Source organism: Geotrypetes seraphini, chromosome 5 (assembly GCF_902459505.1).
Source record: "Geotrypetes seraphini chromosome 5, aGeoSer1.1, whole genome shotgun sequence".
In the NCBI taxonomy this organism is placed as follows: Eukaryota; Metazoa; Chordata; class Amphibia; order Gymnophiona; family Dermophiidae; genus Geotrypetes; species Geotrypetes seraphini.
Genome location: NC_047088.1, coordinates 195,772,268 through 195,789,538, shown reverse-complemented (window position 1 = coordinate 195,789,538; position 17,271 = coordinate 195,772,268). Strand labels below are relative to the sequence as shown.

Below are 17,271 nucleotides of genomic sequence, written 5' to 3'. Positions count from 1 at the left end.
TTGCCAATAGGGGTGGAGGGGAGAGGAAGAAAAGTTGGACTCATGGAGGGACAGAGAGAGATGTTGTTTGGGGAAGGGAATGAGGTCCGGAGGAGAGGAAGCGTGTAGGAGACAGAAGGAGATACTGGATGCACAGTCAGAAGGGAGTGCAACCAGAGACTAATGAAATCATCGGACAACAAAGTTAGGAAAAATGATTTTATTTTCAATTTAGTGATCAAAATGTGTCAGATTTGAGAATTTATATCTGCTGTCTATATTTTGCAATATATTGTCTATTTTTCTATAGTTGTTAATTAGGTGACATTGAATATTTTAAAGTCATCTGCCTTAACCACTTTGAAAAAAATAATATAAATGATAATTAACATTTTCTCAGTGTACAGTGTGCTTTGTGTTTTTAAAATTTTGTGGTTACCATTATGTATTGATAAGATTATATTGTGAGTATATGAAAAATGGGTGGAAGAAATTGCATTATAATTAGTACTATTATTATGGGGGTGGGGTTTGGGGTGGAGCTTGGGCAAGGATACTTGGTTGATACTCGTGCCTCCTTTGTTATTGTGCATAGTAGTGTCCAACAATAAGGTCTCTCACTGTCTTTATTGCATTCTTTTGCTTATTTTGTATGTATTGTGCATACACACATAGCTCTATTTTGATGCTATTTATATGCTGTCAATCTCAGAATTTTTCATAAGTTAGATAAATCATATTACTCTCCTCTTTCCATCAACTTAAATGAAATTGGTATTCTGCCACTGGAAGAAGCAGAAGCAGAAGCCTGCATACTTCATAGATCTAAGGTAGAATTATAAACCTTTAATTCTGTTTCCTTTTACTTTTCCTGTTTTCCCTAGCTTATTTTGTAACCCTGGCTTGTAAGCATTAAGGGGAGAATTTACAAATAGCCCACCTGACTTCAAATTACTTGGGTACTTTTGTACCCATGAATGTGCCTGATTTTCAAAAGAAAATTTTACAGATGGTTTTCTTTTTGAAACTTGTTCATAAATTTTTTCACTTTCTCCTTATGTAGGCAGATTTTTGCTGGAAAGTAACATGCACAGATTTGATAATCCAGTTTGAAAGTAGTGTTCCAATCTCACCTTAAATACTTCATTGAGAGATCCAATCTGGCTTAAGGTCTGCTGTAGAAGTTCATTGTGAATGTGAGAGTAAATAAGACAAACGATAGTCTCCAGCAAAATACAAGTACTGATGAACGTCCTGTTTAGTCACTAGAGGAAGAGAAATAACTCATACAGGCACAGTGAAATATGAGGTAAAAAGGAAGATTTACTAGGTTTAGTTTAGTTCAGTATCGCATAAAAAAAGGAGCTTGTCTCTATGTGATTGTTTTGGCAAGGTGTTTGGGATACACATCACTTCTGGAAGGAAAGGGAGCTCTGTGAATTATTCCTAAACTTTTCTGCAAATGTTTTTCCAAACTTCCATGCATATTTGCAGCTAAACAAAAAGGTTAGTGTGCTAAAGTGCATTTACATGGGACATAAATGTGTTTATTATCTCACATTAATTACCCATGTTAATGACATACAAGTCACTTTGGTGTTAACTTGCTATGTTTAATGCAAGAAAATTAACACCAATGTTGAAAAAACATAACTATTACTGTAATTAGACTTTTATCATTAACCTTTTCCTATCGTGTGTCCCAGATGACGGGACATTCCAAAAATGACATAGACAGTGGATAAACAGTCTGTATGGACTAATAAAGAATCATACATTCAATATTTGGCAATTACTCTTCTCTACTTTCATGAAGAAAAATGCAACACACCTAGTTATTATATTCTCATTAATAGAGAATGACACGGGGAAAAATTCTGTCCCCGGACCACAATCCTCTTCACCGTCCCGTCCCCGGACCACAATCCTCTTCACCGTCCCATCCCCTTCACCGCCCCGTCCCCGTCTCTGCCGTCTCCTTCATGCCCCGTCACCGTCCCCGCTGTCCCTTTCACAGCCCCATCTCCGTCTTCTCCTCTCCATCTCCCCACCCCAGCACCCTTCACGCGGTCCAGCAGCTTCCTCCTGCTAGCCAGCCATGCATTTCCCTCCCTCTCTCTCTCCTTTTCCCTTACCTTTTCTTGTTGAAACTGGCGATTTCCGTAAGGCTATGAGCTGTATTACAGCCGGAGCCTTGAAGTTGCGTCGGGTTGCCTGCTAGAAAAGTCTCCTCCGATGCAACCGGAAACAGGAAGTTGCGTCAGAGGAGACTTTTCCAGCAGGCAAAGCGACGCAACTTCAAGGCTCCGGCTGTAATACAGCTCATTGCCTTATGGAAATCGCCAGTTTCCACAAGAAAAGGTAAGGGAAAAGGAGGGAGGGAGATGCATGGCCGGTGGGAGAGAATGGGCTGCCGGATCGAATGCTCGTTCACCGTGCGTTCACGCTTGTTCACCGCCCCGTCTAACCATTCATCGCTCCACGGGGCGGTGAATGGCCTTGTCCCCGATCTCACGGTGACCTTTTTTTTTGGTAACAATCACCGAGTCATTCTCTACTCATTAACCCATACTATCAGAACTTCTTTAGCATAAGTAATCTTCTAAGTCTTCTGGTATACTATAGTTGTCAGGTATATTGTGATAATTATTTCCTTTCATACATCATTTTCTCTATCTTTCATTATGTCTCTGTTCACATATTATTCTATTCTCAGGATATGGCCTCAGCGGCTACTTCTGTACAGAATAAATCTGTTGAAAGTACAGAATTTCAATGTAGCTAGCCTCCTCATTGGCCTAATCCCCCTGCCTCCTATTCAGATATATTTCTTTATCATTTTATAAATACTTTAAATATTTTAAATAACTTAATAAATAGTTTAATGTATAACGTAGCTTAAAATGCTTGAGATATTAAAACGGGACTCCGACATGGAACCACGTTTCGCTAGGCTGTTTCAAGGAGATGCCCAACAGTCAGACTCGCTGCCAGTCTCAATTCTCTTCTGAACAGAGACATAATGGAAGGTAGAGAAAATGATGTATGAAAGGAAATAATTATCACAATATACATGACAACTATAGTATACCAGAAGACTTAGAAGATTACTTATGCTAAAGAAGTTCTGATGGTATGGGTTAATGAGGATATACTAGAAGGTGTGGACTAATAAAGAGCCAGGAACACAAAATATTTGAATTTACAGATTTATGACTTATTTACATTATGTTTACAATAGTCGTAAATGATAACGGTGAATAATACAAAACTTTGCTAAAATAATTACGATTGGAACCAGTGTAAAGTAAAATTTATTACAATAGGAAAAGGTTAATACATTTTAATGTGCAATATTTACTTCCTTCAGTTGAAGGAGTTTGGTCTTCCCACCATCCTGCTGCTGCTACTAGTGTCCACTGTTCGATTTTTCAGTGGTAGGGTTTGGCCTCCCTGTCATCCTACTGCTTCTCCTGCTGCCATGAGCTGCCTCTCTCCACAGCTTTGGATGGTGGGACCTAGCTTCCTCATCACTCATGACTCTTTTGCTTCTCTTTTGGATTTCTACATGTGTGTGTAACCATATCTATATTGTTAGGCAGATGGACTGTCTTTCAGCACTATTATCTATTGTGAAACACATCTAATTAAGCTTAGACAAAGCTGCAGACAATTCCACATGATGCATAAAAAAACTTCATCTTCTACCATCGAGTATGGCTCGATACCATCTGAAGTTTTTCCAGTACAAGTGCCTCTTTCTTCCACTGTTCAGAAGATAATGTGAAGGAAGAGCTTTATCATCTCTTCCCCCCCCCTCAACATTCCCCATTAATGACAACATGATTTAAAAAATGAGACACTAAGACCAACCTGCATGTTTAATATTAAGCATTATCTAGTTAGTTCAGGAACAACCAGGTTTTAATTTGTTCTAAATACCAATAAATTCATATCTAACCTAAGGTTTGACTTGAGTGTTAAGTTGCCCTGGGAACTGAAAATTTCACTTTAGTACCTGGCATTTTCATCCTCTATCAAACAAACAGCCATCTTGTCTATAGGAGTTCTTTCACCACATGGCCCACATTCACTGAAAACTGCAAGGTACTTGGTATTGTGAGACATTACACTCCACTTAACTTATAGTTTGAAGTCACAGACTTCCATATGACCAAATCCTGCTGGTTCGTTAAGTTTAACCTACCTGGTGCTTTTTCTGCCTTGTGCTTCTGTTAATGTGCATTGGTTTACACTATGGGCACAATTTCTTTTTCTGAGCACATTTATGACGCTTTTATAGTATCTAAACTATATATCAAATAAACCACTGTTATCAGAAAAAACCTAGTATGGCTAATCATTTAAAGTCGTGAAATTATTCTTAATGTAGTGGTGTGCCTCAGATTGTGCTTTTATGTTTTTGAAAGTGTTGGTTGAACAATAGTTATATTTTATGCTGAATTATTTTGGTTCAGGTTTTCTTCAGTTTCCCCCAAATTGAATAATTCATATTTTATTTACATTGAAAATCCAAATAGAGCCATCGTCCAGATAGTCTCATTTCTGAAGCCATGAAGTATCTCATGCACAGAATAGAATCATATAAGCAGAAAACAGGATCAGATATGAAAATATTTAATTTGATTTACAGGATTTCTATTTTACCTTTTCAAAATAAATTGTTCCAAGCAGATTCCAACATAATTATAAAATACAGTCTAGTACAGTTAAAATACAATTAAATCCCAAAACAAAGTACAATGAAGGCAAAAACACAATGTGCGTGTGTTGGCATATTAAAATCTTTTTTAGGTATATTTAAAGCAAAAAGCTGACAAAAAAATTTGTTGTATTGGGCGATGGTGCGTCCGCATCTGGTGTACTGCGTCCAATATTGGTGGCCGTACTTTAAGGATATGGCGTTACTCTAGAGGGTTCAGAGGAGAGCGACACGTCTGATAAAAGGGATGGAAAACCTTTCATACGCTGAGAGATTGGAGAAACTGGGACTCTTTTCCCTGGAGAAGAGGAGACTTAGAGGGGATATGATAGAGACTTACAAAATCATGAAGGGCATAGAGAGAGTGAAGAGGGACAGATTCTTCAAACTTTCAAAAAATAAAAGAACAAGAGGGCATTCGGAAAAGTTGAAAGGGGACAGATTCAAAACGAATGCTAGGAGGTTCTTCTTTACCCAACGTGTGGTGGACACCTGGAATGCACTTCCAGAGGGCGTAATAGGGCAGAGTATGGTTCTGGGTTCAAGAAAGGATTGGACAATTTCCTGCTGGGAAAAGGGGATAGATGGGGTATAGATAGAGGATTACTGCACAGGTCCTGGACCTGTTGGGCCACCGCGTGAGCTGACTGCTGGGCATGATGAACCTCAGGTCTGACACAGCGGAGGCATTGCTTATGTTCTTATGAACTGCTAGATCACCATTTGTTTTTTACCCATGTGCCTCCTTTGTTATGTCATCTCATTCTCTATATGGGCTTTCGTTCACCTTTTTGCATTTATATTCACATCATATTAGATGGGCCATTTGGCCTTTATCTGCCATCATGTTTCTATGGTAGATGCATGGAATAGTCTCCCGGAAGAGGTGGTGGAAACGGAGACTGAGGGCCTGGGATAGGCATGTGGGATCTCTCAGAGAGAGAAAGAGATAATGGTTACTGTGGATGGGCAGACTAGATGGGCCATTTGGCCTTTATCTGCCGTCATGTTTCTATAATCTACACATCAGATCTTAGCTCGTATCTAGTATTGCATACAAGTACAATTTACATACTCACCCATCACCCATTCATCTGTTTTCACCACTCTTCTTTTATCTCATGGATCACACGAGCACCATGTTACTCTTTATACATTTTATATGCTCACCAGTAGACTTACACACTTACATATCTTATAGGACTCTGGAAGAAATTTGTTTTATACTGAAACACAGACCATTTCGACTCCATTGCACAGACTTTATACTGTGTATTTGGATGTGTCAAGTATATGCATCGCTTTTACTTGTGAAGACTTTTGCAATAAACTGGTTATTGAGATCATTGCTTCCACAGTTCCGTTTTGCTTTTGGTTGTCTCCTTCTCACAGTGGAACCATTTGGTGAACTGTCCTTATACTATAACTATAGCATATTTAAGCAATTAACATATGTATTAGAAAAAAAGGTTTGGAGGGCTAATTTAGATATTCTTTGCAGACCTACTTGTTTCTGCTAATAAATGCTTTTCTTTGTTTATAGGCCTTTTTGAAAATGTGCAATCTCCCATGCCAGGTGATTTGTAGGGCAAATGCAGAATATATGTCTCCATCTGGTAAGTATGAAATGAATTTAAAGTGATGTGGTACTACCTGCATTTTTGTGACATGATACTTCAGATTACATAATAAGCTATCAGTGCTACAAAATTTGACTTGTCTCTTATTGTACATCCCAAAGTTAAATCTGAGAGTTGCAAAATGTAAATATTTTACTTTAATTCTCTTTGATGCTACTATTTGATATATTTTTGAAGAGGCTATAAAGAATATTGTAGTTTTAAAGTCATAATCAAGATTTAAATTCTTGTGTCCATAAAGTGTGATGGACTATGAATTCCAAAGAATAAGTTTTGTTTTCCTAAATGGAAAAGGAAATCAATATACAGCAAGAATTAAAAATGAACTTAGACCAAAAGGAATCAACCAGTGCTCATAAGGTCCAAGTAAGTTTATATTCAATTGCATCAAATCAAATTAAACATCTTCATGGGAAAAGGTCCTCAGTAACCTTATGGATCCCTACACTGTTTGATTTTGGATAAGGAACCAATCGTCAATTATGGTAGAAAAAGATTTACGAGAGGCAAGGTGGATTTTTAATGTCATTTCTTTAGAGCCAACTGGTTTGAATAATCTGATTGATTGAAATGCATTTTATTGAATATTTTTTTTCTGTCTGTACACCCAGTCACTTATTGGTTAAGTTCTTTTGACATTGTCATTTTCAATGCTGGGAGCTGTGCTAAATGCCCCGTACTGCTCTCAACGCTCATAGGCTCCCTGTGCTAAAAACCGCTATTGCGGTTTAGTAAAAGGGGGCCAAAGTGCAAAATATATACAGCAGATATAAATTCTCAAAACGGACACATTTTGATCACTAAATTGAAAATAAAATCATTTTTTCCACCTTTGGTGATGTCATGAGTCTCTGGTTGCACTTTCTTCTTCTGACTGTGTATCCAATATTTCTTCCCTTCTTTCAGCCTATATGTTTCCTCTCCTCCAGACTTCATTCCCTCCCCAAACTTTTTCTTCCTCTCTCCCTGCCCTTTCTTTTTCTCTCTCTTCATGCCTCCTTTCCTTCCTACTCAACGCCATGGCCTGGCATCTCTCTCCTTTCCTTCTATCTCTTCCTCCCCTGCCATGCTCTGGCATCTCCTCTCCTTCCTTTCTCTCTGGTCTAGCATCTGTTTCCTTAATTTCCTTTCCCTCCCCCCATGCCCTGGCATCTTTATGCTCTCCTCTTCTATCTCTCCCTCCCCCCTCCATTATCTGACATTTTCTCTCCTTCCTTGCCCCTGGTCTGGCATCTGTCTCCTTCCATGGTCTGGTTTCTCTTTTCCTTCCCTTCTTTTGGAAGCCCGTGGCATTTACTGTGCTTCTGCTGCCACCTCCATGTTTGGTAGCCAGGCTGGAGGTAAAGGGCGGCATCACCCCACATGTTACAATGTCCAGTTTGGACCTCTCAGACTTGCCAGCTAGTGGCCAAGCAATATAGATGCAATATAATATTTTTTGTTTTATTTTTAAACCCTACTTGCCCTGCCTTCTGGAGAAGCCCCAGTGAAGGAACGGGACGCAGCCACTTGCCTTCTCTGGCTCTGGAGATGCTGGAGCGGGAGAGGGTGACAGAAAAATATGTGGGGAGAACGGCACTCACCCATTTATGTTCAGTGGTGCTCTTCTCTGGGGTGGACACGAGTGGAAACTTTCCACAGGGAAGGAAGGCGTCTCTCAGAGAATGGATGCCACGTCCTGCCCCTTCTCCTTCGGCAGTCCAGATACTTGCCGCTGTGGCCGTGTGGGATGCGTCTGCAGCTGCAGCCAGCTACCAAAAGTGTCGCGCCCCAAGGCCGGAGTTTGCAGGGTGCGTCATTCCTGTTTCAGAGCACGCATTGTTAGAGGAACTGAACCCAGGCGGGGGGCGGGCTCTAACACTGTGTGCGCCGGCTTCCCTTCTTTTCTGAAACAGGAATGACATAACTTCCTGTTTCGGAGAAGGGAAGCCAGCGCACGCAGTGTTAGAGCCCCGCAGCCTGAGTTCAGTTCACTTGTAGGCAAGAGGGCAGTGAGTGAGTGGAAGGGAGGGAAGCTGTTTTCACCAGGCAGTCGGGGAGCCTGCTCGGCCGGTAGATTTTGAAGGCAATGCGAGTCTATCAGGGCCCCCTCATTGTCTGAGGGTCGGCACACAGTGGATCAGGTGATTCTGGGCCTGGAGAATCTGGGTTGGATTGTAAATTACCGAAAGAGCAATTTGATGCCAGCTCAATCCCTGGAGTACCTGGGAGTCTTGTTTGACCAGAGGCACACAGACAGAAGCTGTGCTCTCAGATTTCTTTTCTCATAGACAAGCCATCTCGGCCGACTTGGGACTACGTTCAAGCCCTGGGGTCTATAGTGGCCACAATAGACGTGGTGCCTTGCCGAGAGCCCACATGCGTCCTTTCTATCATGCATTTCTCTCACGCTGGTCTCCACAGACATACACATTACAGAAGTGAGGCTTAAATTAATAATTGTTAGGATTCTGTCCATATGGTTAACTGCAGGAAACTATCCCCGTGTCATTCTTTAAGGAGAGAGGGAAGAATCACAGTATGAATGGGCACTGACTCTCAGGCCTTGCGTTGAAGAATGCTGTTGTAGAAGGACTGAGGTTGAGATAAATACTAAAGGATGACACAGAATGGTTTCCCGCAGTTATCCAAAACGGGGAAGAACGGCACCAGGGTTATATACACATTCTTATTTTCTAATGTAGTGAATTATTCAGTGCAAAAAATAGAAGAAGGATGTTTTGTTGGATAGATAGGCCAAATGCTTAAGTCCAGATTGAATCTACACGGACAGCACATCAGAAACTATAGTGCTAGCCAATGTGACACCTCTCTGTAGGACTACATTAGTGTTTTTTGGTAGGAATACTAAAAGGAAATATAATAACCATCCAGGAATGTAAAACCTTTGAAGTTAAATTTAGAAATATTTTGGCACCCACCATACAGGAGTTATAAAGGGTTTCCTAACACGTTAGAAACCATAAAATTATACTGCTTTGTTATCTTCTGATCATCCATCCATCTCTCCCTGTTTCTCACCCCTACCCACCCACTCTTGCCTTCCCCAGGAGACTGTCATTTTTGGAATGCGTTTAATATATATATTCTGTTATAGGTCATTATTTACTCATTTTTGAATTTCTGATCTGAAAAGGGTTATTTTTAAAAGCTTGTCACAAATATATTCTTAGTCCAATTTAATAAAGTTATCATTTTGTTTTATTTCTATTTATGATCTTGGTACAACATCAGATTCATTTTCCATATACTACTAGCATTCCATGCTATGAATGAAAGCTGTAACCACACTAGTGCATGATTGAACAACATTGAGATAAAACTATTAGTTCTTCATAGGACAGGGAACAATTGACTCTGAAATCAGCAGATCATCGAGTCTAACATAGGTCTTAGGTGGCATTAGAATAAATAGTTAAATCTACATCAGCAAAATGCAGGGTTTGCCATGAATCAGTCAGTCCTAACCCCTTCATCAAATAAATAACTCCCTTTCTCTCTCCTCTCTTACTAGGGAATGTACAAAACTTACCGATTGTGTCCTGATCATCGCTAAACCGGTTTGACCAGTTTAGCGATCTATCGGATCGGATTCCCCGATTCACAAAACTGCTCACCGCATGTTTTTCCCCTTGATTGCCCATTTTCGATCCAGTCCGACCCATACAAATTAGTAAAACTCCATGCAAAATAGCCAAGCGATTGATGTACTAGCATTGTGTGGCTATTTAGCACAAAATAGCTAAGTGATTGATGCACTAACATCGCTTGGCTATTTGGCATCGGATTTTACTGATCATAAAACCTAATTGCTCTAGACTTGTCGGTAACTGTGTTACTGACTGGGCTACCTGGGGTGGTTTGTTTTTTTTTCAATGGCACAGATATTTTGTGTGTATTATACAGGCCCTCCCCAACGACCCCCCAACAATCATGCACCCCACCTGAACCTAAAACAAATGGCAGGAGGGATGCCAAGGCCCTCCTGCAATGAAGGACCTCCCCCCCCCAAAAAAAAGAATGTCAGGAGGGATGCCCACTCACTCCTGCCATCCTGATTGACTCCCCCCATCCTGTCCTGCAGCAAAATGGAGTGGGCCATGAAAGACACCCCCCCCGAATAAAAAGGCAGGAGGGAATCCTACTACCTCCTGCCACTGGAGGACCCCTCCCCCTCGAGGCCCCCCTCCCCCCCATACTTTTTATTGGGGAGCAAGAGGCGTGCTCATTCCCTCCTGCTTCCTCTGATGCGCTGAACAGAATGTCAGGCCTTAGACATTCCCCGGTGCATCAAGTGATGCATAGAGAGGGGCCTAAGGTCCTGATTGGCTCAGATGCCTCAGGCCCCTTCCCTTGGGATGAGGTCTTAGGCATCTGATCCAATCAGGACTTTCCTTAAGCTCCTTCCTGTATCCTGGATACAAGGGGGAGAAGCCTAAGGCCCTGATCAGTGCAGTCAAGTCAATCAGGGCCTTCATAAAGAAGTAGCCTAAGGATGTCCCTGATTGGCTTAGATGTCTCAGGCCAAGGGAGGGGTCTGTGGTGTCTAAGCCAATCAGGGCCTTAGGTCCCTCCCTGTGCTTCATATGATACACTGGGGAGGGGCCCTAAGGCCCAGTGTCTTAGTCAGAGGGAGGAGGAGCAGAAGGTGCTCTCAGTACCTCCTGCTCCCAACTTTTAGGAGGTACGGGGCAGGGGGGTTTGGAGGAGGAAGGATGCCTCCAGTGCCAGGAGGAAGTGGGCATCCCTCCTGCCTTTTTTTTTCAGGGGTGAGGGGGGGGTGAGGGAGTTCCTTCGTGGCAGGAGAGAGTGGGCATCCCTCCTGCTTTTTTTGGAGGGGTGGGGGGGAGGGAGAGAGTTCCTTCATGGCAGGAGGGAGTGGACATCTCTCCTGCCATTTTGCTGCTGATTGGCGAGTTGGGGGATGGACGGTGGCTCGTGATGCAGAGTGGTAGTGCATGGCACAGGGGGCTTTTTTTTAAAAATGGGACACACACAACATCTGTGCCATTAACACACGCATAATATCTGTGCCATTAACACATGTACAACATCTGTGCCATTAAAAACAAAACAAAACCAGAAGCCCTAATAACAGTGGTAAGAGGCTGCTTTCCCTGTTGTTAGGGCTTTGTGCATGTGTCAATCGTTTGCATGCATACTTGTTAGTGCATCGATCGCTGTTGGAGAATTGGCCAGTGAATCGACAAAAGTGATCCAGTCGGTAATACCGACTGACTTTTGTGCATCTAGGCTTTAGAGGTTTGAGGTTTACGGCCTTATTGGAAACTTTTCAGCACTGGTGCATTAAAGAGAAGGGGTTGCATTTCTCTGCTCTGATCTCCGTGGTGTTATCCTTCTTCCAGGCTTGCCTTGACAAAGGGCTTATGGCGACATCCCTCAGAGTCCAAGTGGTGGAACTCTCTTGTTTCAGGGCTCGAGATTATAAGGCATTGTTGACATCTTATCCGGACATAACCAAATTCCTTAAGGGGGTGCTGCAACTCAGGTTTCCGGTAAAATACCCATTTCCTTCATGGAAACTTGGAACTTTAACATGGTTTTGCATGGCCTCAGTGAGGCTCCATACGAGCCACTGCAGGAACCGACATTAATGGATTTGATTCTCAAGATGGTTTTTCTATTACCTCAACGAGAAGAGTCTTGGATCTACAGGCTCTTTCTTGCAGAGTCTTTCCTCAAGTTCACAGAAGCTGGAGTTTCATTGCGCACCGTTTTTGCCAAAGGTTGTTTGGCTTTCCATGTCGATCAAGAAGCCAGCTTGCCAGTGTTTCAGTCTACAGGTTCTAAGAAGAAGGACTGGATTCTGAAAATGTTGGATGTGAGACGAGTGTTTCTGTGATATTTTGAGGTCACATAGTAGATGACGGCAGATAAAGACCCGAATGAGCCATCTAGTCTGCCCAACCTGATTCAGTCTAAAAATTTGTTGAGTTTTTTTTTTTTCTTCTCCTTAGCTATTTCTGGGCAAGAATCTAAAGCTCTGCCCGGTTCTGTTCTTATGTTCCAACTACTGAAGTCTCTGTCAAAGCTCACTCCAGTCCATCTACACCATCCCAGCCATTGAAGCCCTCCCCAGCCCATCCTTCCCCAAATGGCCAAATATAGACACAGACCGTGCAAGTCTGCCCAGTACTGGCCTTAGTTCTTCAATATTTACTATTATTTTCTGATTCTAGATCATCTGTGTTCATCCCAAGCTTTTTGAACTCCGTCAGCGTTTTCCTCTCCACCATCTCTCTAGGGAGCGCATTCCAGGCATCCACCACCCTCTCCGTAAAGAAGAATTTCCTTACATTGCTATTGAGTCTCCCACCACTCAACCTCAAATTATGTCCTCTGGTTTTACCATTTTCCTTTCTCTGGAAAACATTTTGTTCTATGTTAATACCTTTCAAGTATTTGAACGTCTGAATCATATCTCCCCTGTCCCTCCTTTCCTCTAAGGTATACACATTCAAGGCTTCCAATCTCCTCATACGTCTTTTTCGCAAACCTCCTATCATTTTCGTCGCCCTCCTCTGGACTGCTTCAAGCCTTTTTGTGTCCTTCGCCAGATACTTCACCAATGAGTTCAGGCAATCTGACCAACTTTTGTGCTCACTAGTCAGGCTAGACATGGTGCACCAACTTCCAAGCCCATGATATCCATAAGTATCCAAAGGGCTATCTCATCAGCATATATTGCCTGTAGAAAACAGTCACCAGTCGCCATAAAAGCACATTAGACTAGAAGCATGGCTTTTTGTGGACAGAAGCTCGGGTGGTCTCTCCCGAGAAGATGTATAGGGCAGCGACTTGGTCCATTCTACATACATTTTCTAGTTTTACAGAGTAGATGTAGCAGCAAGGGAGGGCTCCGCCTTAGAATCTTCAGTTTTAGAAGTCAGCGCAGTGGTCCCGCCCTAGATTTCTTGGACTTCATTTCTACATCCCATCTGTTTTGAATGATGGGTGCCTGAGACTAATCACCACAAAGTACCAAAGAGCCAGACATCCCTTTCAAAGTAGTGCCTCCTTTATAAGTTGTATCCCCTTTTCAGATACTGTGATATTGACTGATTTTGCCTGCCTTCTCAAATCAAATCCTTTCGCCAATAGTCAGTACAGTAGGTTAGATATTTCAGCTCTCAGATGAATCATTCTACTATCTCCCTTTTATGTGGGGGCTTATGTTTTCTCCTGCTGTCATATGATGAAAATCTAGGCGTTTTACTTTAAAATTTCCTCCTTACTGTTTCCAGCCAGTGGTTCTAAAACTTTCCTTTATTTTAAATTTTTAAACATTGGACTTAGAGATGGTAGCCATATTATGAGTAAAACTTCCTAACATTTTCTAAGCACTGTTCAGGTTGTTTTGTCCACACAGTTTTTGGTACTGTACAAAGTCCTCTCTTCAGCTCTGGTGGTGTCATAAACTAATAAACATCAGAAGTATCAGATATGAGATTGATTGATGGCAGTCAGTGGGTTTGATTCTTGGGTCATTTTAGCCTGTGGAGGCATGAACACTTAGCCGCATGACAATAGCCCCGAAGCCCTTTAAATCTCTATGGGCTTCGGGACCGCAGCTTTGTAAAACAGGCCCTTAACGACTGGATTTAAGGCCCACTATTAAGAATTCTAGGAGGTACCCTAATACTTGCCCCCTAGTGAAAGACAATTGCTGTGATTGTGCTACATGAGTTGAAAGGGGATTATAAATAAATTGAAAAATGCACACTCTAACTGGATTTGGGTGTATGACTATAACACTAAGTGTGTGTATGACTATAAGTTTTCAAGTTTCAAGTTTATTAATATTTGATGAATCGCTAAATCAGATTGCAAAGCGATGTACAAAATATAAAAGAAAGTAAAATCAGAAGACAAGTCCAAGGACAGTAATTTTAAAAACAAGACAAACTAGAATTGGGGGGAAGGAGGGGAAAAGTTACAGCTCTTTTTTGTGGAAAAACAAAGATGAGAAAAAAACATAGGGAAACGGGATAGTTAAAAATTTGTAAATATTAAGCAAGTCTAAGATTAAGTGTCAAAAAGCATCTTTAAAAAGATGAGTTTTTAGAGATTTTTTAAAGGAGGAGAGGTCTTTTTCATTTTTAATAAATTGTGGTAGTGAGTTCCACCATTGAGGGCCAATTACAGAAAACAGTAAGTGTGTGAATGCAGGACAGTGGTATTTGGGGAATTGAGAGTGTATGGGGTCCATGTGAATGTTGGGGGGGGGGGGGTTGCTGCTGTGAATGAAAAATGTATGGCACTTCACTGTGAATACACAGGGAGGTGTGGGGTTTGTGCCTTTAAGTGCAGGGTTGTGCAAGAGGAAAGGATCAATTTTTTTGTACACAATTATGTAACAGGGAAATAAGGTAAATATGTATGAGGGAGTCATCATACATTAGACCATACAGGGGTGTATATATCAGGGGGGGAGAGGAATCAGTGCGTGCATGAGTGCATGTGTGTTCAAGAAGAAAGTTGAGTTTGTGTGTTTGTGATGTTCTTTATTTCTTTCCCTTCAAATTCTCTCCCCACTCCCAATCATTCTCTTCCAACTTCCCTTTTCACTCTCTCTCCCTACCTTACACTCACTCCACTTCAGCTTTCTCCAGGCTTCCTCTCACCTTCCTCCTCTAGTCACTTCCTTCACAACTGTCAATACATTAAAAACTATGCTGCTGCAGGAAGCTGCCTCTTCTACTGGAGGGGGTTGGGTCTCTGTCAACCTGATGATATTCTGCCTCTGGAAGATGCTTCTGCTTTTGATGCCAGTGGGGCTGGGTCCCTGCCAGCCTGCTGCTGCTGCTTAGAGATGGAACCTTTCATAGCCTGCTGATTATAGTACTACAGCAGGAAGCAGCTGCTGCTTCTGTCTATGGGGTTCAGACCCTCAGTGGTCTGTTGTTCACCGAGCTGCTGTAAGTTTCCTTTTGTTTTTTTATGCTGTAGGACTTAGGTCCCCACCTTCCTGACTTTCTTCCACCACCATTGCTGCTTCTGACCTGACTTCCCCACAACCCTGCTATTTCCTGCTTCTGTTTCAACTTTGGCTATCAATGCTTTGTTTGTGAACATGCAAAAAAATGCATACAGATGAATAGGCAAATGGACAGACAGGCTGTCCCCAATAGGTGCTCCTCCTTAACGGGGAATCCTTAGTTAGTTGGAAATAAAGGCTTATGACACTGTAGCCCAATCACAACTGATTCTGACTGAGTCAAAAGTCTAAAGTTGAAAGAAAACCGCTGGGATGCAAAACAAGACAATGTGACATAATGGGGTAATTTTATAGTGACAAAAATACCTTAAGGGAACACACCAAAATTCAAATATAACAAAAACCAAAGTGTGTTACATCACCATTTTTCCTGAGAAGTGGGGAATCTAGAGACTAAATAAATTAAACAAGGCCACGATATCCAGAAGGATCCTAAGGGCCATCTCGTCAGCATATATTACCTGTGAAAAACGGAAGTTACATCAAGGAGGGGCTTTCCGGTAGAAGGAAGGCTTCAGAACAGGCCTCTGAAGATTTTTCAGCATAGCACAGCTGGCTTGTTTGGGTAAGGTAGGCATGAGGGGAGTTGGGGTGGAGATGTTGATCCATGGAGAGAAGGGGTGTTGCCGCTATCGCTGACCCTGATGCAATTTTTTTTTTTGCTGTGGGAATAAGGCCTTTTACCACTCCTGCGGGGCTGTAGAAGGCCTTGTTCCTGTTCCTGCCATTTTTACCATTTCCACAAACTAACTGTGGTATGCTGCAGGAACCTTTCCCTGTCTTATTCTCTAGTCCAGAGCTTTAAACGGAGAAAATTTATACCTCTTACCACAGCATATAAACAGCCATCATTCTCAAATCACCACATCTTCTTCAACACAACCATTTCTTCAAAACGCTTCCACTGCTTTCTTCAACTCTTGACAAGGGCCACTTGTTTTGCAGGAAGACCTGCTGCATCAGGAGATAATCCAAATGAGAACGTTTCTCCAATTCCAAAATAGTGCCCATTCATAGCAAAAATGCTAACATCCATCAGCCATTCATCACGTACTTCATATTTAAAGGGTCAAATCATGTTTCTTTTCATATAGTTCAATGGGAACTACACATATATTATTCCCCATAAAGTCTGCCATTCCATAGCCCCATTCAGCCCATACGGCTCAGAGGTATTAGCTCTAAAAATCCATTGTAGTTCTATTTGTCTTAACTTCAGTTTTACATTTCCACCCTTTCTAAAAAGTGTTGGGCTATCACAATACACTGGAGATCTTCAGAAGTATGTTTCAGTTGCATACAGTGGCATAACATTGGAGCTTCTCTGTTTTTAGAGATACAGTACCAGTGCTCTATCATGTAGGTTTTAAATGTATAAGATGTCTGTCCAATATATGCCAACTTGCATGGACATTTAATACAGTAAATGACCCCTTTCGACTTGCATGTAGTATTGCTTTTAATATAAAAATATTTTCCCCCTGATATATATATCTTAGTGTCTTCAATAATAATTGGGCAGTTGGAACAATGGCCACATTTCCTGTGGCTCACGTCATCATTAAATCTTCTGGACCAGATATCAGATCTATATAAACAAGCTGCTAAGATTACATTCTGTGAAAAAGAGATCAAACATTGGGTGTCTGTTAATGCAGGGAACACTTTCACAATCTTCCAGTGCTTCTTAATAGTTCGGGCAATCTTGTGAGACAGGGTAGAATACCTCAAAATACATGGCACTTCCTTCCGAGGAGGCTCCCTGACCTTTAGCTTGTAACAATGAATCTCTGTTATTATATAGGGCACGTTTATATGCTTTCTTTACCATGCTTTCAGGCAGCCAGTAATTTTATAGACCATTTTCTACATGTTAGGCACCAAGGTATTTACCACTGCCCAATATCTGG

At 41.6% G+C, this 17,271-nt stretch overlaps 1 protein-coding gene across 1 annotated transcript in view; it reads left to right on the top strand.

Annotated features, from left to right (window-relative positions):
- The window catches only part of MTX2 (metaxin 2), a 132,112-nt gene that overhangs the window by 43,917 nt on the left and 70,924 nt on the right, over positions 1–17,271 (top strand). Inside the window, 1 exon segment of the mRNA XM_033946811.1 lies at positions 6,246–6,318. Coding sequence (XP_033802702.1) covers positions 6,246–6,318 — 73 coding nt within the window.